A 24,719-nucleotide genomic window follows, 5' to 3' on the forward strand; every position below is an offset into this window, starting at 1 on the left:
CAGTTATACAGGATTGAGAAAAAAATTGGGAAGCAGGGAGTTATGAGCAGTTTGGGCCTCTTTGTGTCCATCCAAAGTGTTTAGCTTTGACGGGACCAGTGTGTGCTCGAGTTTGTAATGGTTCTCTGTTATTCCATTATGTAATTCGTGTATCAAGGAGAAACTGACCCTCACAGATGAACTAATACCACAAGCACAGATGGCGACAGACAGACAACAGGACAGACAGATGGACAGGTGGACACACAGACAAAGATCAAAGAGGGGGGGGGATCATATAGCCAGATCCAAATTTGGATGTGAGTGTGTGTCTGCAATTCTATCAGAATGCTCTTCAAAACTGCCTTTTCATGCTTCTATGGGAAGTTGCTGTATTCTTGTATCATCTCATATTTACCCTTTGCTGCTTTCCTGTTCCATTATATTCTCTGTGTACATTTGTACATATATATCCTCACATCCTGTCCTGCTTGTTGTCATGCACAACACTGCATACGCACTTTTGCTATCTGGAATACCTGAAAAGATGCCAACTCAGTGCGATCCCTTGATGTGTGGAAGTGCAAAAAACCACTTTGCAGATGGACAGAATGATTTAGATGATGAGTGTAACTAAAACCCCGATGCTGACATGGCTTCGCATTATGTCATAATGCTGAAAGTGCATGATACAAGATTTTCATGCGTGGCACGCAAAGAGCAGGGGAGTTAAGATAAGAGACTGGAGGGCTGCAGTGTTGTTTTTTGGTAACCAAATACAGTAGATTGCAGAATGAGCTTCTGCTCCACTGAAAAGTTAACATGTAAACCTCGAAAGCCCCAGGAGGGAATTTCTGTAACTGATTCCCTGTATCTGATCAGGCTGACAGTGATTACAAATGTCAGAGGAATTTCTGACTCTCTAATAAAATCAGCCTATTAAAAGCGCTGTCTATTTAATTGCAGTAAGTCTTCCGAAGATGAACCTTGATAGGCTCGTGCAGTTTGTTTTGGGGAACATAAAGTGTCCAATGGGCTTATGGCTGGGGGCTTTAATTTTAGTGTCAAAGACAAGAAAATCTAATAATGCATGTGTCTGATTTCTGCGCTTGTTTGTGCTATAGTTCATGGACAGGTAAGGGGAGTGTATGAGAAACATTTTTGGAACATTTTAACAGTTTTTCGTCAGGCAGTATGGAAATGGAAACAATAGGAAGAATAGTTCCTGTGTGTGTGTGTGTGTGTGTGTGTGTGTGTGTGTGTGTGACTTTATTTAGTCCCTGTCAGGTCAGATGTTGGTGGGCTTTACTGATCCTTACGTAACCCAGTAATAGATCTCTGGGTCAGGGGGATGTTTTTACCACCTCCAAGTGGATTAAAGAGTTTCAACGTGAGTGCGTTTTTTTTTTGTTTTTTTTTTATTGTGTGCGAATGCATTCACGAGGCGCTAATACAAAGAGAAAAAGACACCAGATAGTTAAAACAGGCCAGATTGAAATCTGATCTTTTCCTGTGTTGTGTACCTGTGCTCAGACAGAGAGGTCGAGCCTGATACATATCTGCTGTTGCCGTCATGTCTTTTGCTTGTGCTTGAGGTCAGTCAGTGTAGAGACGCAGCGCAGCTGATAGATATCCGATCTCATTCTTTTTTATGTGTGTGCATGTGTGGAGAGGTGTCGGGGTGAAAGTGTGAGGCTAGCTGGTGCAGGCCTGTGCATACATTGCCACATTAGGCACAAGTTTCAGGAGCAGAATTCATGAGCGCAGACATGACCGTAGACTTTCAAGAATTTTAGGTGCCTTTGGATGTCGTCCCGTGTCCCCCATGTTTTATCATACCTAATACCAGCCTTGTAACAGCACACCAGCACACTTAAAAAGTTATCCAGGGATTTAGTATGATGTCACCTGTTATGTGGATATTCCACTAAGAAATTGTCATAGAAATGTGCAGCATATTGCGCTAGTACAGTAACAGCATTTCTAATATATACTTCCGGCCGCTCCCCTGCTACAAGGGGTCGCCAAAACAGGTCATTTAATATATTTGAATTGGCAGAGTTTAATGCCACATGCCCTCCTTTACCCAACGCCAGTGGGAATATGTGTCTCCAGCTGTAATCAAACCAACTATGGAGGCATTACAAGCCTTTCCAATAATAATTCCAAAACATTAGGGGTGTATAAGTTACAGACAAATTGTATAGTGTTTTGAGTGCTCAATAGAGTAGAAAATAACCTGTTTATTTTCCACTTCCTATGAGGTTTATACATATTTTTAAAAAATGCAAATGTTTCAAACTCTTTCTGCTTGTAATGCATTCAAAAGGCAATAAAGTGCAAGTTAAACCAATAATAATAATTTAAAAAAACAGCCCCATATTGGGTATTTTCAATGTTGGAACTTAATGTTTCTTTAAAGCCAAAATGTTATTCACGCCAAGGGAAAAGGTGATGAATAACCAGACAAAGATGGTGCTGTGAGTTACTAGGGAGGTTTTCTGCAGTTTGTGTGTCAGCTTACTTTATAAGTAAGATAAGAGCGCAATAAAGTGCAGCTGTTGTTGGCGCTTGATTACGATTGTAACAGTTGGCAATACTGAAATGCGAAATTCTGAACACGCAGGTGAGTTCGTGGGTGACGTGGCTGGTCCTGACTGCAGGGTCCATGGAGGAGAAAAGAGAAGTTTTCTCATATCTGGTCCATGTCGCTAAATGCTGTTGGAACATGGGAAACTACAATGGTGTCATGGAGTTCCTGGCTGGACTCAGGTTTTAAGAAACACAATGACGCAACTCAAATACACCCACCTACTGAATATACAGGCAATTTATTATCTGCACTGTTCTCACACAAAAATATCAATGTGTTTTGTTTTGTTTCATTTTTTCGCCCTTCAGATCTCGTAAGGTGCTGAAGATGTGGCAGTTTATGGACCAGTCAGACATCGAGACCATGAGAGGTTTAAAGGATGCCATGGCTCAGCATGAGTCCTCCTCTGAGTACAAGAAGGTTGTGACCAGAGCTCTTAATATCCCAGGATGCAAGGTGGGCCTATGTTTACCCCAATGACATTTGATCCTCTAACTCACTGACCTTGGCTGCACTGTAATTTTTATTTTTGGGTTTTTTTTTCTCTTACACATATACACTGTAGGTTGTGCCATTCTGTGGGGTTTTTCTAAAGGAGCTAAGTGAAGCGTTGGATGGCACAGCAAGCATCATCAGCCTCAAACGGTCTCCTGATAACACAGAATACTCGATAGAGGTGCAGAAAACACCCGCAGTCATTCGCAAAAATACATAGATCTGATAAAACTGACACTACATTACATATTTGATATCCTGTTAGTATAATCCATCTTGCTCTGCTGTTTCTGCCTCCAGTTTGTGTCCGATTACAGCGGCCAGCGCAATTACTTGTCTCGATCTGGCCCAGATGGGCTCCATGTGCCAGAGAAGGAAACTACTGTGAGCAACATCCTTCAGATTATCAGGTATGTGCATGCTTAATGACTAAAGCGATAGTGTTTGACACAGTCGTGTCTCCTGTTCTTTACTTTATCTGTCTGTTTGACTCGACTGTTCCTGCTCCTTAGATCTTGCAACCGGAGTTTAGAGGCAGAAGATCCTGATGACGCGTCCACCAGTCCATCTTCTATTGGCCCGTCCCCTGCATCCAGAAACAACTCCTTCAAAGACCGCAGCCACAATCAGTTAGTTCAGTTCCCCCCCCCCACCTTTTTTTAGTGTGCCATCCAAGCTTTTGTTGTGAGATATTTCAGCGTGCAGTGTCAGGTATGAGACCCTAGAAAAATGAGGTGTCTTGTTAAAGAATATCCCAGAATAGCATCTGTTTACCGTGACCGGGTCTTGATTCTTTCCAGTTGAAGGATAGTGTGTATTTTAACGCAGTGTAAGGGATGTTCGTGTAAGTAGTTTAAGGCATACAGGAGAAAGTATTAAATGGTACATAGCATGCGACCAAATTCACCAAGGCCCAAGGACAACATGAATTACTTGACTGGCTTTTATTTTTACTATTTGTCAACTGCCGATGAACTCTGCTTCATCATGCTGATGTGTTGATTTAATACAAAAAAAGCAACATTTTGCTGTTCTTTCTTTTTCTTTTTGACTTTTATTTTGACTTCCTGCTCTCACATTGCACAAAAGTTAGTAATACTCATGCTCTCACTTTACCATTGTGTTATTTTACATTTTTGGTTACGTTTTTGGCCCTCTGTTATGGCAGCCTGAAGATTGTATTGTTTAGCACTGTGACCCTTTCTATCAAAGGTCTGTTTCCAAAATTGGATTCTTTATTTTGCTGGTCATTCACAGACAATGACTCATGGACACAGCAGAAGAATGTTATATACAGATTTATATCAGAACTGCGAATACTGCCATGCTGTGAGGGCTTGGCTTTGCTGGTAGCGCAGTTCTGAGCAAAATCACAATAGATGCAGTGCATTCATTAGCTAGCTTACAAATGTGCAGCTACAACAGCCTCTGTTGAAGCAAACAAGGCACTGCAATTTAGCGATAGACAAAAGTTTAACATTTAACAAAGCCACTAAGCCTTAATGATTAATGCACAGCTATTTTAATGTAGGGGATATCCTCAAGTGCCAAGTAGGCTGGATGTTCACCAAAGTCTTATTTTGGATTAGTGCGCAGTTTTCTTTCATAAACACCAGCGCGAGATAACGGGTTTGTGAAGGAACACATTTGCAGATTGTTACTGAGATGAAGTGATGTTGACATGAAATCTGTGTGGGGCACAGTTGAAAAAAAAAAAAAGATAACAGGTTAGTTTCCTGTCAGGACAGGAAGGAACAGAGTCCTGGTTGTTGTCAGCATTCTGGTGGCAGGTAGCTAATAACAAAGGCTGGAATTTGGAGGACGTAGAAAGTCATTTAATTCCAGCTGTGATCTGTTATGTTTGCAGTCAGGAAACCTGGACCATTTTATGTGTTTATAAACTGTTTTCTCAGATTCAGACAAATTATTCGATGTTAGCACAAAAGCTTCATAGTGTGTATCTTTCTTAAACATAGACTACAGTTTAAAAAAAATCACCTTTCTTCTGTGTTCTGGATCTTTTTCCCACCAGCACCCACTTAAAAAAAAGACCACAAAAAACTATTGAAAACTCTTTATGCGTTCTTTTTTTTGTCTCACATCCTCTCTTCGTTCTTTGTTTCCTGCTCCCCTTCTAGTTCCCTTTCAGTTAAGACGACTCCAGAAAAAAAACATGTTTTGTAAGTTGTTTCACAGTAAAAGTTACTGGAATTCGAACAATGCTTGCTATCATCAGTATGTTTCAGATTACGGTTTAATTAGAAGCATGAGCAGTGACTAATGCATGGTACTTTTTTCTTCTTTTTTTTTTTTTTTGCTTGATCAAGCCAATGCCTGCAGGATAGGTTTAGTTTCTGTTTGGTTCTTCTTAGTTGAGATGCAAGTCATTTCTTATGTCTGATTGAATTGCTTTTTAAAAATAAAATGAGTCCTATGAATCCAGAGATGTGCATTTGGAAAATCGCCTCGGAAATCAGCATGCAAAAACTTTAAAAGACGCAAAAATCTTTGGCTCTTAAACTTTCTTTCCAAACCCATCTAACCCCCGTCCGTCTTCAGATTCACGGTCGGAGACTTGTCGGATTCAGATGGTGACTTGTCTACCGAGCCAGTGGTGAAAGAAGTGGAGTTTCAGGGGACCGAGGAGACGCACAGAGCTTTTAGCCATGGCACGGAGCTCATTCCCTGGTAAGAGGCTCAAGCACACATGCAAACACATCCAGCTGTTGGTGCCTCATCAGACGTGCGACAAACTCTGTGTTGTTTTTTTCCAGGTATGTGCTGTCACTACAACCAGACATTTACCAGTTTTTGCTGCAGGGCGCTACGGTCATTCATTACGACCAGGACGGCCATGGCAGTGCTCGCTGTCTGCTACGTCTACAGCCTGATAATACAACACTCACTTGGGGTAAATTGCAAGAGTTTAGTATTAAGAAATTTGACCTTATCTGCTACTGAGTTATTCAGCAACCTCGTTCTTCATGAGTCATATTCATATAGGATTCCAGTTTACCAGTGTAAGGGGGTGTGGGAGGCTTGATATGCTGAAATCACTGCATCAAACCTTCCTTTTCTCAGAACTTTTTTAGCATGTTTATACCTCAAACAGATGAGACCAATTTCCTCTCTCGTTGTTTCTCTTCAAACAGATTTAAAGGGCATTATATAAAAAGTATATTTTTTATTTTAAATGTGCTTTACGTGTTTATCTACGGAATAAAAGCCTCAGTTTAAACTGCTTGTAAATTTGTGCATTCATGCAAGGGCTCTTCAATTTCCGTTTGCCGTTACAGCAGCTCAAACAGTCATAAATATGTTGATTTACGGCAGGTAAACCTCAAAGCGGAGGCCCTTCCCCTTCAGAGCAACCACTGGGATTGGGGCAGCCTGTAGTGGCTGGGCTAGCAGAAGGCCTGCTGGACCTGGGAATAGTGAAGGTTTGTTATAAAAATAAATCTTTTTTTAGTTTTGTAGGTTTTTAAAAACCCAGATTAGCTTTCAAGTTCATAACTTTGTGTTTATTTGAATGCGCAGGCAGTGTTTCTGGGCCATCAGGGTGTCGATGTTCATGCTGTATGTTTGCAAAACAAGCTGAGCCAGATGACAGTGGAGGAGAATGGCCTCAGCCTTCTGTATGGTCTGAGTACCACAGACAATAGGTTGGTGCCTTTTTATAATCTATTAGGATTTAAATGCACTTTTATATAGAGTTACTGTTACACTGCTGAAACATTTTCATTTTACTTAAAACTAACTAATCTCCTGACTGATGCCATTAGACTTCTGCACTTTGTGGCCCCCAATCACACGGCACAAATGCTCTACAAGGGCCTGTCGGAGTTAGTGAATGCAACCAGGAAATTAAAGAAGTTTCCTGACCAAAGGTTGCAGTGGCTGAGGAAGCAGTATGTCAGTTTGTATCAGGTAAAACTCTAAAAGTACATGTCTCTCTCCCATCAATTTTTTAATGATTATTATTGACACTGACTGTATTTTATAAGCCTGTAAAAATGTTCAGCACACAAAGAAGGATGGGGGAGTTGGATGGATGAAAAGAAGTGGTGTGTGTTTAATTAACAGTAACATTTGTATGCATCTATTCTAGGAGGACGGCAGGTATGAAGGCCCTACACTAGCCCACGCCATTGAGCTTTTTGGGGGCCGGAGGTGGAATATGGGTACGGGTGGTGGAGACAAGGTTGGAGCCCAGAAGAACAACCCTCTGTCGAATGAGAAAGCCAAGAAGAAGAAGAAGGTTCTTGTCAGGGTCAGTAATTTGACCTTTTGCTGTAGTCATGGATGCTAATTTTAGGTTTTTCACAGACTCATTTTTGACATCTGTCTTTTTTTCCCCCACACCTTTAACAGGGAGACAGTGGGGATGCAACCGATGACGAGATGGTTTCCAGGAAAACACGGAGCTGTAAAGAAGGACTGTATCGAAACGGTCCAGAGTCTGACAGCATCGACCAAGAAGATCCAGGTGACGTTACCTCACTCATGGTAACATGTAGAACAAGGCCAGATCAGTTTAATTGGTGTTTTCTAGAAACCCGACCAAATGCTTCAGATCTTATAATTTTCTGTCTGTGTGAGCGATCTTTATTCACACTCAACACTCTTTGCCTCTACAGAAGACAGCATCCCCGGACCACTCTCCCTCACATCCAGTAAAAGCCCCGGATTGCTATCCTCTTCCTCTTCCTCCTCCTCTTCCTCCAGCATGGCAGGGTCCAACCCGACCCGTCCGCAGTCTTCTCCAATCCTTTCGGGAAATGCTAAATCCCAGCCAGGGTATGTGAAAAATGACTGTAGCGGGGCAAGTTTGACCCCACTGACGTCTAACACTTTCTTTTTTCCATCCCAGCGAATATATGTTTCCTTTTCTTTGGGGCCTGCAGGGCATGGAGCAGCAGATCGTGGCACGGCCGGGGTAAAGGCTGTTTCAAAGGCTTTCAGAATCTCATGATTTCTGACAGCACAATGAGCTTCATCGAGTTTGTCGAGCTTTTCAAATCATTCAGGTAAATGATCTGATCTTGTGTTTCTTACATTTCTGGTGCGCTTTGATAAGATTTCATGTTTCCAAAGCAGCGGAAGAGATGTCGGCCGTGCTGGCTTCGTTCAGCTCAAGTTCTGACTATTTAAATATAACTTCTGTTTTATCTAAAAATGCATTTTTCCAGCTAAGTTTAATGACTCAATGTTCACATATTCTGTATGTCATATCACATACTGGACCTGCCTTGTGCAGTGCTTTTGGAGCTCAGGCCCTCTTGTTATATAACTACTGTTCTTATCAATAGTAGCTAAAGACAGTGATAAAAAATATGCAATAAAAAATACCTCTCAAGGTTATCGTGCCAAGGGCATTTTCCAAGCATTCTTCATAATATTTAGCTTGCATGAATTCTTCCCCAGTCAAATGGATGGACACACATCTTTCGCCTAGATAAGCAAAGGATTGTTTTAATTTTAGCCCCTCTGCATTTCTTAGATTGCAGAGTGTCCTCTCATCTGCTGCCCAGCAGATTTCTTTTAATTTCTTATAAAGACAAAAGCTCTTGGGCAACTCTTCAAACTCTCTCTTGTAAAAGAAATTTAGAGGCAAATAAATGTATTTCTGATTGGGTGGCCGCCTCCTCCCCAGTTCAAGTGCATGGCTGCAAAGCTGAAAATTAAAGAAGAGCTATTGTTCTGATTTACATATTTTTCCCCTAGACTCTAGAGTAGCTTTGCATGATTAACAATTTGAATTAATCCTTATATCTTACTCTTGGAGCAACTCCCAAGTTCATCTTCTGTCTGACACAAGCTTCTCTCCCCTGACCATATTAGGGATATCCACACTTATTGACATTACACAGATAAGCCAGAGCTTTTGGCTCACAGGGATTGCTTGCGTCTACACTTACTATTTGAAACTCATGTTTGATTTGAGAATCTTCCATTGTGACGGTATATGTATAAAAAACCCTTTAGATAATAATTTAATTTAATATACTAGGGGCATGGGGACATGATGTGCTGCTAAAACTGGACTCCACTTTGTAAATTGTTTTTCAACAGTATCCGAAGCAGGAAGGACCTGAAGGAGCTGTTTGACACCTTTGCTGTCCCCTGCAGTCGCTCAAGCCCAGAATCATGTCCTGTTTACACCAACCTCAGGATAGATGACAAAGACACAGGACTGCAGCCAGACCTTGGTAAAAGATCAAAGAGAAGTTACAGAAGTCAAAAACATACACACCTCTTTCTCTTTTACTCTAAATCTCTCCCTCTCCTCTGTAGACTTGCTAACCCGTAACGGGTCGGATCTCGGCCTGTTTATCCGGACCAGGCAGCAGATGTCCGACAACCAGAAGCAGATTTCAGATGCCATCGCAGCAGCCAGCATTGTGACCAACGGGACGGGGGTGGAGAACGCGTCATTAGGCGTCTTGGGACTGGCTATCCCTCAGCTCAATGACTTTTTAGTCAACTGTCAGAGAGAGAATCTGAGCTACGATGAGATTCTCAGTATTATACAGGTAAAGTCTGGATTCTTAAATTCACAATTTCAAATCATCTTCACGGTCAGGGGGAAAGATGACAGAAGAAAAAGAAGGGAAAAGGAACTCACCAATTTTTTCTCTTGCAGAAATTTGAGCCTTCATCAAGCATGAGACAAATGGGGTGGATGTCATTTGAAGGTTTTGCAAGGTATAGAAAAATAGGAGTTATCATAGATCATCATAGATACTTCAAAGTGCATGAAAATGTAAATGTATAGAGCACAACATAAAAGTTGTCACTGTTGTAGGAAGCCTAAGGGGGTAGCTCTTGATAAGTGCTAAACTTCTACCGACTCCCTTTTGGACTTTAAACATTTATTTACACCATAATGAGTTTGCGTATCGCTGATACAGCCTCAGTGATGCATTTTGCTTTTATATTTTATTTTTATTTTCTTTCTTTAACATGCTTCACTGCATGTTGTTGGCATCTTTCTCTTTATATCAGGTTCCTGATGGACAAGGACAACTTTGCTTCACGTAATGAGGAATCTCAGATGAATCCAGAGGAGCTGCAATACCCTCTGTCTTACTACTACATCGAGTCTTCTCATAACACCTATCTGACTGGGCACCAGCTCAAAGGAGAGTCCTCTGTTGAGCTCTACAGCCACGTAAGCTGGATCGTTTTTTAACCAAGCCCGCTGAGATTGTGCGGTTTGTTGAAAACTGCCGCTTACTTGTGAACGTCTTGTTTGCTTAGGTGCTCCTGCAAGGCTGTAGGAGCGTCGAGTTGGACTGCTGGGACGGAGACGATGGCATGCCTGTTATTTACCACGGCCACACACTCACCACTAAGATACCCTTTAAGGTTTGAAATGCACATGAATAATTTAATTCATAAAGGGGAAATAGATTGTTGGGGCATCAGTCGCTGGCTCTCTGCTCCCATACCTCATCTCATGGACTCGGTGGAAGCCTCTAGAACAAAATCTGTATCTTTAAACACAAGTGCTCTCTTATGATAGACTCAGGGGTGACGGATCCAGAGAGGAATCCCAGAAAGCCAAACGAATTGTGTCAGCGTTATTTATGTTATGTAATCTGATTTGGGGCCTACAGCTGCATCTAATTTGAAGCTGTTACCCAAAGCTGTTTGAGTTTTATTGTCACATATTTGACTTGCAGTGCTTTTATCGACAATTTCTTCCTTTTCATCTTCTCTCCCGTGGTCCTTCAGGATGTGGTGGAAGCAATTAACCGGTCTGCGTTTGTCAATTCTGATATGCCCGTCATCCTGTCCATAGAGAACCACTGCTCCCTTCCTCAGCAACGAAAGATGGCTGAAATCTTCAAGGTATGAAGGCAGCCTAGTCCTGTCTCTGTCCTTACAGTTACTGTGTTTCTTGTGTGTCTTTAATTTAATTTTCCAGTTACTGATTAGTAAGCGAGACAGATGAGAATGCCACTGAGCAGATAAAAACGAAAACTTCTTTTCAATTGGTTTGGACATCTCATAGCGTGACTGTGAGGTAACTTATAAATTCACCCAATTAGAAGCTTCGTCTGTCTTTGTTTAAATCTCAGAGCGACACTAATTTGTGGCAGAGGGAAAAATAAACAATAATAAAATAAAAGGAACTAAAATCCTTAGTTTGGCAGCCATGCTCCTTGTTCAGCTATTCTATCCTTTATATTTAGGGAATAACGTTCCCTTTCAAGTAGGCTTGTTTGTTGTACGACTCCACTCATTTGATTTCCTTGACCCTTGTTTTTTTTTTCCAGCTGTTCTGGGCATTCAAACTGGCCAACGTCCAGACGTTTGCTTTTATGAACTTCAGGGCGCAAATGACCCTTTCATCTTCTTCTTCTTCGTCTTTTTTTTTCTAAATTATGAAGCCCACAGATATCTTGGCACGACAGCTATATCGTGGAATATCATTGTGCTTTCATCTCGCAAAACTTCCGAGCGTTTCATCCTCCTTGGAGACTGACTTCTGAGTAGCTTGATGAAGGAAATTCTTTTATCTGCAGACAGCTCTGTGCCTCAGGCCAGCTAACATCACCATGGTTTTGTTTATTTGTAATGTTGTTTTGCATGGATAAAATTACTTTATTTGTATTTGGAAGATTCTTCCGCAGCCTCTGAATTCCATCCTTTCACTTGATGCTTCTCTTAGCACTCGACTTGACTGATGGTGTGGTTTTTGTTAATTTTTTCTGTTTTTAAACTAGACTGTGTTCGGCGAACGCCTTGTGACGCGCTTCCTTTTCGAAAGCGACTTCAACGATGACCCTCATTTACCATCGCCGCTGCAGCTTCGAGGGAGGATACTGCTCAAGAACAAGAAACTCAAAGCCCATCAGGCACCGGTGGACATACTCAAGCAGAAGGTGAAGAAGAAACGCATCTTCATCACACATTTGTGTCAGCAAAACTTGTTCAAATTTCATAAATAATATAAGAACCTTCCAGGTAGCTCCAGAGCCTTAAACATCTATCATTGTTTGTCATTAGAGTGCAGTCAAACATCAATAATGGATGGAGCTGTGCTAAAAGGTTCACCCCATCATAACTTTCAAGCAAGAAAAATGCTTAGATCTACAGTATAGATTCTGTGTGCATAGGCACTTATATATATGCTTTCAAAGTAGAATTTTCTATTTTTTTTATTAGTATTTTTACTTTAACCCCTTTCCCAGGCTCACCAGCTCGCCCACATGCAAGCCCAAGCAAGCAACGGGTCTCCAGGAGTGACTTCACCCAACAATCATGCCAATGAGGAAGAGGAAGAAGAAGAAGATGACTATGATTATGATTATGAGTCTCTATCAGATGGTAATGAAACCCGCATTGTGGTGTGTGATCGGAAACGTCTAGAATTCAACTGAAGCGTGCGACTTATCAGATTTCTACATCCTTTCAGACTTAACTAGTGCACGACTTACTCATAGATTCTCGTGTTGTAAGCTTTAAATCGGTTTCTGTTCACTAGGTTTTTCTGTTTCTCTTCTTTTTAACACTTAAGTCTCGTTTTATTTTGACACCCTGTTCTTACTCCCTCACCCTTCCTATTTTATCTTGCTTGTTTTCCACTTAGCTGATGGCCTCGCTGCCTCTACTGCCTCGTATGGTCTTGAAGGTAAATGCGCACCTATGATGTGCCTTTCTAAGTATTTCCTTCTGCTTTTTTTTCTTTTCTTTTACAGATTCATGCTGTTCTTCAAATTAAATTAAACCACTGAAATTTCCCTTATTACTGTTTACCAATTGCTACATAACATACTATATTCAGTTGGGTTTTAAGACAATGTTATGATTGTTGGTGCAAATTTACAGCACTGTGCAAAAGTCTTCAGCGACCCCTCTTTTTAAAAAATATTTTGCTTCTTTTAATTTGTTAAAGTAATCTTGAGCAATAGTTCTCAGGCTTTCCAGAGTTTTTCTTTGGAAAGCCATTCTTAAGGAAGGTTAACAGGGACAAAAAACTCAGATATGCCAGTGGAATCCATATTTTAAATTTCTGGTTCAACTTATCGTCAGCAGATTTAGAGGTGAGGAAATACAACAATGAGTGACTATAGCCGTTGTACAACACAGTGGAGTCTCGGTCATGATTTATAGTTGCATTTCAGCCAGTGGTGTTGGAGATCTTCCAAAACTGGATGAAATTATGAACACAGAAAAATATTGTCAGATTCTGATCCACCATGTAATTTCATCTTGAGTGTCTGATCGGCAGCGACTTCATTTTTCAGCATGATAATAATCCCAAACACACTGCCTGTGCAGTAAAAGCAGGCCTAGATAGAAAAACACACCGTGGAACACCAACAGTCATGGATTGGTCTCCCCAGAGTTTACACCTCAACATGTGTGGGAGCAGTGTGGGATCATTTTGACAGAGAACATAACAAAAGGCAGAAACACCAAAGAAAAGCTTTGAATGTCCTTCAAGAAGCCTGGAGAACTATTCCTGAAAAGTACTTAGTATTTGGTATGACCACCTCTAACTTTCAAGTTTATTAGAACTGTACAAACTACATTTGTGTCTTATATAAATGGTAAATGGCCTGTATTTGTATAGCGCTTTACTAGTCCCTAAGGACCCCAAAGCGCTTTACACATCCAGTCATCCATCCATTCACACACACATTCACACACTGGTGATGGCAAGCTACATTGTAGCCACAGCCACCCTGGGGCGCACTGACAGAGGCGAGGCTGCCGAACACTGGCGCCACCGGGCCCTCCGACCAATATAGCGTATTGCTATTTCTATTTGCATGTTTAAAAAAAATCACCCTTTTTCCCCCTAGCAAAATATAAAGAAATGATGGGTGGCTCGACACTTTTGCACTGCACTTTAGCTGCTGATCTCGTCTATTGCGGCCGAATAACTAGACACAAGTGTTGGAAAGCATTGGTATGAAACATGCGCTGCTGTGCTGCATCGCTGCTTTGGACTTACTCCTATATTTTCCTGCATTCCTGTTGTAGCTGCTAGCTTTCTTCAGATAGTGCTGTAGTGTAACCATCTTCCATGGTAACAAGCATTTCAAAATTTCACTGTTACATAATATCTGGAACCCAGGAAAAGAAATACTCCATCCAGTCCATTTGATATCAAAGAGTTGTTTGACAGAAACGAGGAAGAATAATGTGGTAGTAGTGTCAGCCTGAGCGATCAGGCAAAACATTCTGCCACAGGCACCACTGACAAATAAGGGCAGCCATCTGTAGCACAGATATTCACTGTTCACTCGGGTACTATTCAGGTCCTGCTTTATAGTTATTTTAATTCATAGTGTTGTGAGGGATTACCTGATTATTTGAATCAGTTGTAGATTGCTAACGAAGGATGATTAGTGAGTGATCAGGAGTGTTTGTTATGTTTTTATTGCTCTTATGTAATTTCGGTAGCATCCCAACCTCCCAGCTTGCCTCCATACTTACGCCATGTTTCCCTGGAAGCAATATCAATATGTAGCCTGTGACTAGATACTGTTTACTGCAGTACACAGAATGTTTTTCCTCAGTTGTATAGATGCAGTGCTTGGACGGGACAGCATGTTAAAAAGAGAAAAAGATATTTTTTATATGTGATCAAACAATATACGGTCAGCATTATGTCTCTTTCTCCCACAAACGCATCACCTCCCTTCCTCCATCCCTCCGTACTGTATTTGTCCATGACCTCGCCAGTGGCTGGGCAGGCTCATCAGGGAAACAAAACAAAGCCATCTGGTTTCTCAGGCCCTGCGCTGCCCCTGCATTAAACAACAGACCAGGGGAAACTACCCTGTCCCAGTCCCAACACTGCTCGCTCCTAATTCCTCCACTATGCTCGTCTCTGTCACAGGAACTTACTGGTCATGGACCAATTTAAAAAAACAAAAAACCCATCTCTCTCATCTGAACTCTTTAGATTGATTAAACCTTGCTTCTTAATACCTAGTGCCGCTGTTATGTAATATCAGACGCTGGATGTTAAAATTGGCAAGTGAACAATTCCCGCCCCAGCCTGACGTCTTCATTTCACCATACACGTTTGGCACATGCGCTGGCCCCGCTAATACAAACACTTTTGAACTAAGCTGCCAACTTGCCACCCTCTCCCGATAAGTAGTGGCTCCCCTCCAGTCACCGTCTGGTCCAGCTCACTTCTCTGGCTGCTGTCTATAGCTTAAATATTCAGTGTCAGCTCCTTCTGATAAACAGTTGTTTCTTTTTGTTCTTTTCCTAAAGAAGAAGATGTCAAGAATTGAACACGTTGTCTGTGATAAAAAGCGTCTGCATTTTCAAGTTTGTTGTGGTTTTGGCTGCGATTAATGAGTAGGAGGGATGGGAAGAACTCCCCTGCTGTTGCTCCTGTTTACAGTTGAGAGACATCGCTTTAAATATTAGTAGGAAGGGGCCTTTGTGCGCTTTAGCTTCGGTGCTCCTGAACCGTGCGAGTAGTCAGCAGAGATTTACGAGGTGACGGATTTCAGCTAAAGCCAAAAATTCTTCTTTTAATTGTTCCCAGCTGTGAAGCGGGTCAGCGTGGACAGTCAGTCGTCAGTATGATATAAATGCTTTTATTAAGTTTTTAATGCGAGTGACCAGAATGACTTGAAACAGGTAAATCTAGCGGCCACTCTGTTCTCTGAGAAAACAAGAAAAATCCTCATTTAAGTTGCTTTTGTTTTTACAAGCAGTAGATTCCCAGATGATAAATATTCTTCTTCCCTTCTTCCCTTGCATGCTATGTCTTATTGGTGATTTAACGTACACTATATCAGGAGCAGCTCCAGTGCACAAATGTTATTTATGGATCTTTGACAGGCCAGTTTCTGCCTTAAATATACTTGCCTGCTTTGACCGATGAAAAATACGAATCTGGGATGGTGCATTTAGTATACTTTCATTATCAGAGTCCATATTGCAAGCATTAGCACAGACTTTGCTTTCTTGATTGACAGGTATAAGGCTCGCTAATTTTGGTGGCTGCATGTTGCCGTACAGTCAGTAAAGCTCAGGTGTCACTAAAACCCGTTTTTTTTTGCCTGTCCTCTTCTGTATAGATAATATACTCGATGACAAGCCAGAAGGCAAGAGTTCGGCCGAGAAAGAAGAGCAACCTGCTGATGAAATACCCAAAAGGATGAAGAAAGCTGATAGCACTACACAGAGCAAAGGAAAGGTAGAGATATAAATGTACCTAATCTCAATGAAAGTCGCCCTTCGTGCTGCTTCCTTTAAAAGAAATTCTTATAAGATTGATTATGTCAGATTACTGAAAAAGAAAGACGTGTTAGGTTCAGAGTGTGGTTCAGCCTCTGATTCAGCACTACATTTACACTTATATAGTGAAATGTTAGCAGTGCTCTCCATGTCCCGTGTGTGTCTGCACCTGTAGGTGTTCGACATGGAGCTCGGCGAGGAGTTCTACCTTCCCCAGAATAAGAAGGAGAGTCGACAGATCGCCCAGGAGCTGTCCGACCTTGTCATCTACTGCCAGGCTGTGAAATTCCCTGGTAGGAATCACTCCGTCTCTTTTCCAAACAGATCTCCCTGTTCCCTTGAATTTCATTAGAACAGACTTTTCTTTATCTTTACTATATTTGCCGTCTCCTTTTATCCACCGATATTCTGCTTTCACCTCTCTCCTTTTAATTTTTAAATGCTGTCTGTTTCATTTCTCTTTTTTTCTGGATCTTGTCCCACCCTAATCCACTCCCATGTTATATTCAAGAGGTCAAACCTTTCCCCATGTTTTCAGACATCCAATATCCCTGTGTTACACTCCATTCCTATCCCACACAGGACACCCACTAAGATGATGAATCATCTTCCTCCCATGGAAAAGATACAGTTACTTAGTTTTGCTGTTATTCCCCGGACGGCACAACAACACAAGTTATTTTACGCCGGACAGTAAGAAAATGTTTTGCGGATGTCCTGATGGATGAGTACAGTTCAAATTCGAACCCAGGGTCTTCGTCGTGTCATGTCATGTCGCCCTTGTAGCTCTCATGCACTTTCATTGCCTTGCTATGAGTAGAAAGTGAGAAATGCTTGAGTTGGTTTCAAATTTCTTTTTCTTTCCTTTTTAAAAAAAATGTGCTTATAAAACATCTTATCTCGCCCGTTTACGGGAATCTGCCGTGATTGCATGCTTGCATTTATCTCGAAAAGATTTCTCTTTGTCCCTTAAACATCAACCTCTTATCGCCTCGTCCCTCGAGCGTCCTCTTCTGTTTGTCTCCTCTTTTCTTTAACTGACATCTGCCCTTATAAACTTGCCTGTGTTTCCACTGGTATTCTGTTTGTTTACCGTTTCCAGGGACCCGAGATATGAGAAAGAGGAAGTAGGGCAAGTGGTCCAATTCGGACAGGCAGCAGACTGGTTGCAGCTTTGTGTAGTCGGGAGTGATTTTTAGATGAACGTGCCACTTATGTACAAGTGTCTGAATCAATTTAAAAGCACTCACCATTCATAAAATGAAAAGGGCATTTCTCATCTGAAGTATTTTCAGAAGGGAGACTAGAGTACTGTTGCTAAATAAGAAGTAGGACAACATCATTTGCATGCTATTCCTCTCCATTGATAGATGATTAATTTCATGGCCTTAATGGCAAACAACTTTTGAGTTGCTTTACAGAACATGAAGCCCAAAATATAGATCATAAAACACCTTTTTATGGCAGATGTAAGTTTTCAAATTAAATTCCGTTAAAGTGAATGCTGAAAGAAAATGGCTCTGATATGTTTTGTTTTTTTTCAAGCAAATTACGATTAAGAAGAGACTCTTGGGATACTTGTGGTGTCTCTAGTCTGTCTGCCTTTCATTAATGACTCTTCTCTTCTGTCTGCTTCCTCTGTGTGGGAACCCAGGCCTTTCTACTTTGTCTCCGGCTGGCTCTAGCAGGGGGAAGGACCGAGGAAAGTGCAGGAAGTCCATATTTGGCACGGCTCCTTCTCGCAGCAGCGCAACAGGGGAGGTCACGACCCAGAGCCGCACCCCTGGGAAAGGTGAGCCTGGCCCGAGGAACTCGGCGTTAGCAGAGGTTTATGTGTGCGGGTGCATATGGGAAACGTGAAACACGATGTAAAACTGCCAAAGTTTTTAGTTAATGCTGTTTTATCCTAACTTAAATCATGTAGGACCCACATCACTTAATGGAGAAGTTTTCATGGCCTTTAAAAGCGTCTCTGTCCCTCAGGTGGTTCAGAGCGACTCAGCTGGGAGGAGCAGCAAACGTCTCCTGTCCTCAACCCCTCCACCTCACTCAGCGCCATCATCCGCACACCAAAGTGTTACCACATCTCCTCCGTCAACGAGAACGCCGCCAAGCGCCTGTGCCGCCGTTACTCTCAAAAGCTCATCCAGCACACGGAGTGCCAGCTGCTCAGAACCTACCCGGCGGCAACCAGGATCGACTCAACCAACCCCAACCCTCTGCTTTTCTGGCAGCATGGCATCCAGCTGGTGGCACTCAATTATCAGACTGATGGTGAGCGTATGTCTGTATGAAGGGCCCGTTCACTTCTGACAAACAGCACTTCAGAATTTAATATAACACTGTAATAGCCAGAGGATGATAAAGAAGAAATGACAGTTTTATCATTTTATTGCAGCCCTTTTCTTTTTTTTACAGCGGTGAAAAAATAAATTTTCATATTAGGTTTGGTGAGACTTTTCGTGCATGCACTCACTTAAACGTGGACGTTTTGTTTAAAGGAAAATCTCTTGTCTTCTACACCAGCAAATAGACAAGAACGATTTTAAATTGTCAAACAACTGACAGTATCCAAACGACGTAGCGCTCTTTATGACCTGTTTTAGAAAAACGTACTCTCTGTATCCTCCCCAGACCTGCCCATGCAGTTGAACACGGCGCTATTTGAGGCCAACGGAGGATGTGGCTACGTACTGAAGCCGGCAGTGTTATGGGACCGTAGCTGTCCACTTTATCAGCAGTTCTGTCCGATGGAACGGGATGTGGAGAAAATGAGCCCTGCTGTCTACTCCCTCACAGTGAGTTAGGAAGACGTCCGCAGCAGAATGTCCTCTTCACCCTTCAGCCCTGAACTTTTCTTGACATTACATGCCACAGCTACGTGTTAGAGCTCAAACACCTGACATAGTCATATCCAACATTAAACAGTCTTGTCAGCTGCCTAGTACAAATGCAGACAGGTCTCGGTAGCAGGTAGTCGTCAGGTGAGCACACAGCAAGCGAGTGAGTGTCATGCCCACTCAGGTGGACCCACATCTGAAGCTACTGAAGCCTAAAGCCTACATGTGAGTTCAACTGAGGACCTGATAATGGCTGAATTTCCAGTTTGCATTTTAAGTATTCATAAATATCCCATAAATAAATCCATATGAATTTGTTACATTCATTTCAATCTTCATCTACTGTATATGGTGCAGTTTTTGAACTCTCTAGGCCTTTAAATCTTAAAACTCACCGACATACCTGCATCTTTGCAGTGCATTAAGGTGCTCAATATATTAATAATATAATGAGTATAAATATGCTAAGATGCTTAAGGGTCTGCCACTGAAGTTACATTTTTACAAAACTGTTAAATGAAGTAAAATTAATAACAGTGCACATTTTGATGGTATATCTTTACATACTGTTTGTGGGTCTCATACAGGTTTGTTATAACTCAAAAAAGGCTTAATCTTAATAATTGGTAGATTTTTATTTTACTGCTTTTAATTGCAATAAAGTCAAAGTAATTTGTATATATATCTGTTATCTTAAATGATATCATACACATTGAAATGTTTAGTTTGTGTGTGTGTGTATATTGGAGAGTTAGGTAACTTTAAGAAATGGTAAAAGAACATAAATTAAATTCTTATATTCTTGGGTCGTCTAATAGTCTTTAATGATATGACACCTCCACTGCTCTTTTCTGCTCAGATTGTGTCCGGGCAGAACGTTTGTCCCAGTAACAGTGCCGGCAGCCCCTGCATCGAGCTGGATGTTCTGGGCATGCCCATCGACAGCTGCCACTTCCGTACCAAACCGATCCACCGCAACACCCTCAACCCCATGTGGAACGAACATTTTCAGTTCACTGTGCATTTTGAAGAGATGTGTTTCCTGCGATTTGCCGTGGTGGAGAACAACAGTTCCCAGACCACAGCTCAGAGGACTCTCCCACTTAAAGCCCTCAAACCAGGTACAAATACCAGATAATGTACATCTGATAAAACTTTGTCTCCAGGCTGTAGATGGGACTTTTATACACCAATAAAAATATGATGTAATCAGTCTATTTCAAACCACTAAAAGGTTTTCAAGACCGTTTAATTTTTTGTTTTTATGTGTTTGTGTTGTAGGTTACAGACATGTACAGTTGAGAACACAGCACAATGAGTCTCTTGAAGTCTCCAGCTTATTTATCTACAGCCACAGAACAGAGGAAGGTCCAACAGGGGGCGCTACTGCCTCATCTTTGGTAAGATTTATTCAGGTTTGCTGCTTTTAAGAAAAACTGTAGATCAGATTCGACTTCTTCGTGTTACTGTAATTTTAAGAAACTTTAAGGCGCACTAAATAATGCTTTGCAATCCAAATAAATTCAGAGAAAGTGGAGAAAGTAAGAGGGAACATCTGGCATTCAGTGTGTTTTTATAATGACCTGCTGCCTTACATCTCTGTGACTCCCGAAACAGCTGTTCAGTTCTGAGGAGAAGCATGCGTCCCAGCAGCATAGGGTGACGGTGCACTGCGCTCCCGGTCCTGAACCCTTCACTGTTTTCTGTGTTACCGAGCAGACCACCGCCAAACAGCTGCTGGACGTGGTCAGTGCTGTAGAATCTGTAGAGCATTTATAAAGGCGGCAGTCACGGGAGTCACACACTTTTAAGCTTTATCTCTCTTCTCTACAGGTCGTGGGGTCAGCGGGAAACCCATCCGAATACTTTTTGTGTGAGGAGAAGGTTCCCCTGTTGAAGGAACGCAGCGAGGTGAAGCGCTGCCCGCAGCACCGAGCTCTAGCACCTGAGGAGGAGGTGGTCAGGGTGGTGTCCAGCTGGAACACTGAGGAGGGATATGTGAGGAGACTGTGCCTCAAAACTAGAGAGGAGGTACATACGTTTAGTAGATGCAGTTAGAGTAATAAGCTGTTTCTCAAAAGCTTTTGTGAAGGCTATTTTGCAGACTCTGGCTCCCCCTTGTGGTTGTGTCATGCACTGTTTGACTGTTACTGTTGCTTTTAATTGCTGCAGAACTTGAATGAGAAGAACACGGTGGTGGAGGGAGAGGAGGAGGTGACTGTGGCAGGCAGAGAAGGAGGTGGAGGAGGAGGAGGGGAGGATGATATGTTCTTTGTCCAGGTCCATGAAGTTTCACCCGAACAGCCTCACACTGTCATCAAAGCTCCACGCTACAGCACGGCTCAGGATATCATACAGCAGGTGAGTCCAGGAAAAACAAACACATTATATAAACAAGCATGAGTCACAGCAGAAAGCACATCCTAATATTTTCATCGATATTTCTCAATTTTCTTTGTTTTATGGCCAGACTCTGTCAAAGGCTAAGTATTCCTACAGTATCCTCGCTAACCCCAATCCATGCGACTACGTGTTGATGGAGGAAGTGACGAAGGACGTCGGCTCTAAGAAGTCCTCGTCCACCAAGCCTCTTCAGCGAGTGCTGCTGGATCACGAGTGTGTCTACCAAGCTCAGAGCCGCTGGCGGGGCGCGGGAAAGTTTATTCTTAAACTCAAAGAGCAGGTAGCTCTGAACACGACGACCAATTTCTAGTCCTAGAGACTCTTTAGGTTTTTTTCTTAGTTTTATTTAATATTTATGTTTATTGTAGCAATACTTTTAAAGAACATTTTTGTTTTTTTGTTTTCCTTGTGCACGTCCACAAAGGAGACCGTTTTATATGTGCAACTTTGCTCTCAGCCACCATCTTTCTAACATGCTGTTCTTTCTGGGGATGCAGCGATACATCGGGCGAACATCTATATTGGTGATAATAGCCTTGTTGTATCAGCCAATAGGATGACCAATATAACTCAACTGATATTTATCTGCTGAGTTGCATCCTTTTTTGTGCTGATTAATAGTGATGAAGAGCCAGAAGGCTAAATGGGTGTTAAAAACAGTATGAGTGTTGGCCCAGAGTTTGATAATTGCTGCATGTCTAGTTCCTGCTCAGTACGCTGTTGCTTGCTCACCAACGTATTTTAGCATGCTCAATTGCCTACATGAAATAACCTGTTCCTGTGACCCTTATTTCCCAACTCTTTCATCTGTTTTGTGCTTTTGTGATTTCCTTTGTAGTGTTTTCCATCTGCTTTGTTACTAATATGCTTATGTAACTCTGTGCTCTGTACGTTTTAATGCTTTTAGCGTTTTATCTATTTGTCATCGTTTTGCGCTCGATTTTTGTTTGTTTTGTTTTTTTCTCGCTCTGACAGCCTGGAAATAATGTGTTTAAATGTCCTGCCTTGCTAAATAAAGGTCTAATGCCTCTGTAAGCTCTATTTGTTTAAGTTTTTTCGTCTGTCTTGAGACAAAATGTGATCTGAAGAAATAGAAAAAAGTAAAGGGGATCATGTACATTGGTGTTTTCTCAGCTCTTATGAGTCTGCTCAGGCTCTACTGGCACATTTCTTATGCTGTAAATGCATCTCTTTTACATGGATTCACTTCTGTTTCCAGGTGGTGAGGGAGGACAAAAAGAAAGTCATTTCCTTTGCCAGTGAGCTCAAGAAGCTGACTAGTCGCAGCCGCAGCATGACAACTGGCAGCGGAGTGGATGGCCCTGCCCAGAGTAAGGATGATAGAGCTGCATGCTGTGTGGCTCTGACAGAGCTCCAGGAGTGAGGCTCACACTCTGCCTGCCGTGTTTGCATGGAAAAGCAACAGAGGTACCGTATGTCATCTCTAACCTCTAACATTCGAGAAGTAGAACTCAGTGTGAGTGGGAAAAATTGCCACTATTTTTGAAAAGTACAAGCAGGGTTTGGATGGGATAGATTTAAAATTGTTGATGGATTATAGGTGTCATGTAAGTACAATGCAAAAACCAAACAAAAATATGGTAGCTCTCAGGGTGATCGACCTTTCTTTTAAAGTGCCTTACACTCTTCTTATTATTATAGTTTTTTTTTAAAGTCTCCCAATTGAGATTTTGGATGATACTTATTTTTTTTAATGCTTTAATCTTTCAAAGGTTTTATGGAAAATTAAAATCATGATAATAATAATGATGATAATAATAAAAAAACAGACTATTTATTAACTCCAAATCTGCTCCAGGCTGCAGGATCTTCTGACTCACGTCTCCAAGGTGATCTGCAGAGTTTTTGTACAAAAAAAAGAAATAAAGTGAAAATGAATGGAAGCATATTCATTTTTTTTATCTAACTCCACCATTAAAACTCTAGGTGTAAGTGGCGTTTTTATCCTGTGTCGAGCTTCTTCTTGTACCTGATCCTGAACAAATTTAATGTGAAATTGGAGCTAATAAATGAATAAAAAATAAATAAAATCCCTGCAATAAATAGAAACATTACAGTGTATACACTCACTGGAAGTACTTCGTCTGCTGCACCAGACACTAGACTGGCTATTGTGTTATCATTATGAGGAAGATGAATGCTGTGGTAGCCTGTACCTGTCAGGTTTAGTCTCACAGAGGCATCATCAAAATGCAAACGCCGCTCATAACTGTGGCAGTCTGCATTGCAGTGATGGGTAATGACATTTCTGATAGGTTGATCACCTGTCATCATGTGATGACGTCACTGTTTCTGACAATGATGCCCAGTGTGTATTCTTGACATTTAACAAATGTCTGGAACTTTTTTTCCCCCCTTCATAAAACAATTGCAGTGCCCTTTTGAAATCTTTTGTCATTCAGATCCTGTCTTCTTCTTCTTCTTCTTCTTCTTACCTACTTTTGCAGGCTTATTGCTGGATTCATTAGCAGTTTATCATCACAGCTAGGACAGCAGATGTGTGTTAAAACAGCAGAAATGTGTATTTCATGACCCAAATGAGAGGCTATGCATGAGAGAACTACAGAAACGTGATCAAATATTGCTCAACAGGGCAACACAGTCATTCTCCTTCATTTAGGATTGCGTTTTTAACGTCATTGCTGTTTTTTAATTGGGACTGAACCCTCTCATACTTCATTCTAAAAGTAGTAACAATACTCCCCTTGTAAGGACTTTGAAGTAAATTAATCCTAATTACAGATTATGCTACAAAGAAGGGTCACACAGTACAAGGCAAAGTGGCAATTGTCACCATCGGTCAGCTGTAGGAGAGGTGTTTAATCAGCACTCTCAATTGCGACTTTCAATTTAAAACAGATTAAAAAAATGAGCCCTGAAGAGGCAAAACCATGTGACAAATGTGCAGGTGATGCACAATAATATGCTAACTGGAACGCAGAAAAAGATTTGTATTCGTGCTTGTGGTCATTTTTGCAGTTTACTTCAAAGTCTGTTGTTTTAAAACCCCTTACAGTCTAATATTGAAACGGCAGCCATTTTTCACATTTTTAACAGAAGATCGCTTTGCGGTGTAGCAACAATTCATCATAGTTGTGTTATTAACAAGTGTTGTGGTGTGTCTTTCTTTAAACTCTTTTTTTTTTTTTTTTTTTACTAAATAT

The 24,719-nt window shown here is 41.5% G+C and overlaps 1 protein-coding gene across 4 annotated transcripts in view; it reads left to right on the plus strand.

Moving 5' to 3' along the window:
• The window catches only part of plce1 (phospholipase C, epsilon 1), a 79,830-nt gene that overhangs the window by 51,053 nt on the left and 4,058 nt on the right, over window positions 1–24,719 (plus strand). Inside the window, exons 11-46 of one of the 4 annotated variants that reach the window (XM_084937705.1) lie at window positions 2,606–2,751; window positions 2,881–3,028; window positions 3,138–3,248; window positions 3,368–3,477; window positions 3,580–3,696; window positions 5,206–5,247; window positions 5,627–5,755; window positions 5,842–5,978; window positions 6,401–6,507; window positions 6,605–6,729; window positions 6,850–6,994; window positions 7,176–7,337; window positions 7,439–7,553; window positions 7,705–7,864; window positions 7,972–8,094; window positions 9,140–9,276; window positions 9,362–9,600; window positions 9,711–9,772; window positions 10,073–10,238; window positions 10,328–10,435; window positions 10,805–10,921; window positions 11,800–11,958; window positions 12,268–12,403; window positions 12,666–12,707; window positions 16,132–16,250; window positions 16,467–16,584; window positions 17,946–18,083; window positions 18,275–18,565; window positions 18,926–19,089; window positions 19,991–20,252; window positions 20,413–20,531; window positions 20,749–20,877; window positions 20,965–21,162; window positions 21,304–21,492; window positions 21,602–21,814; window positions 22,032–22,747. In XM_084937705.1, the coding sequence (XP_084793831.1) occupies window positions 2,606–2,751; window positions 2,881–3,028; window positions 3,138–3,248; window positions 3,368–3,477; window positions 3,580–3,696; window positions 5,206–5,247; window positions 5,627–5,755; window positions 5,842–5,978; window positions 6,401–6,507; window positions 6,605–6,729; window positions 6,850–6,994; window positions 7,176–7,337; window positions 7,439–7,553; window positions 7,705–7,864; window positions 7,972–8,094; window positions 9,140–9,276; window positions 9,362–9,600; window positions 9,711–9,772; window positions 10,073–10,238; window positions 10,328–10,435; window positions 10,805–10,921; window positions 11,800–11,958; window positions 12,268–12,403; window positions 12,666–12,707; window positions 16,132–16,250; window positions 16,467–16,584; window positions 17,946–18,083; window positions 18,275–18,565; window positions 18,926–19,089; window positions 19,991–20,252; window positions 20,413–20,531; window positions 20,749–20,877; window positions 20,965–21,162; window positions 21,304–21,492; window positions 21,602–21,814; window positions 22,032–22,094 (5,046 nt within the window). In that variant the 3' untranslated portion in view covers window positions 22,095–22,747. The other 3 variants (XM_084937703.1, XM_084937706.1, XM_084937704.1) reach the window with 3 other exon arrangements.

This window comes from Perissodus microlepis, chromosome 8 (assembly GCF_051167445.1).
Source record: "Perissodus microlepis isolate ML-2025 ecotype Zambia chromosome 8, ASM5116744v1, whole genome shotgun sequence".
NCBI classification, from domain to species: domain Eukaryota; kingdom Metazoa; phylum Chordata; class Actinopteri; order Cichliformes; family Cichlidae; genus Perissodus; species Perissodus microlepis.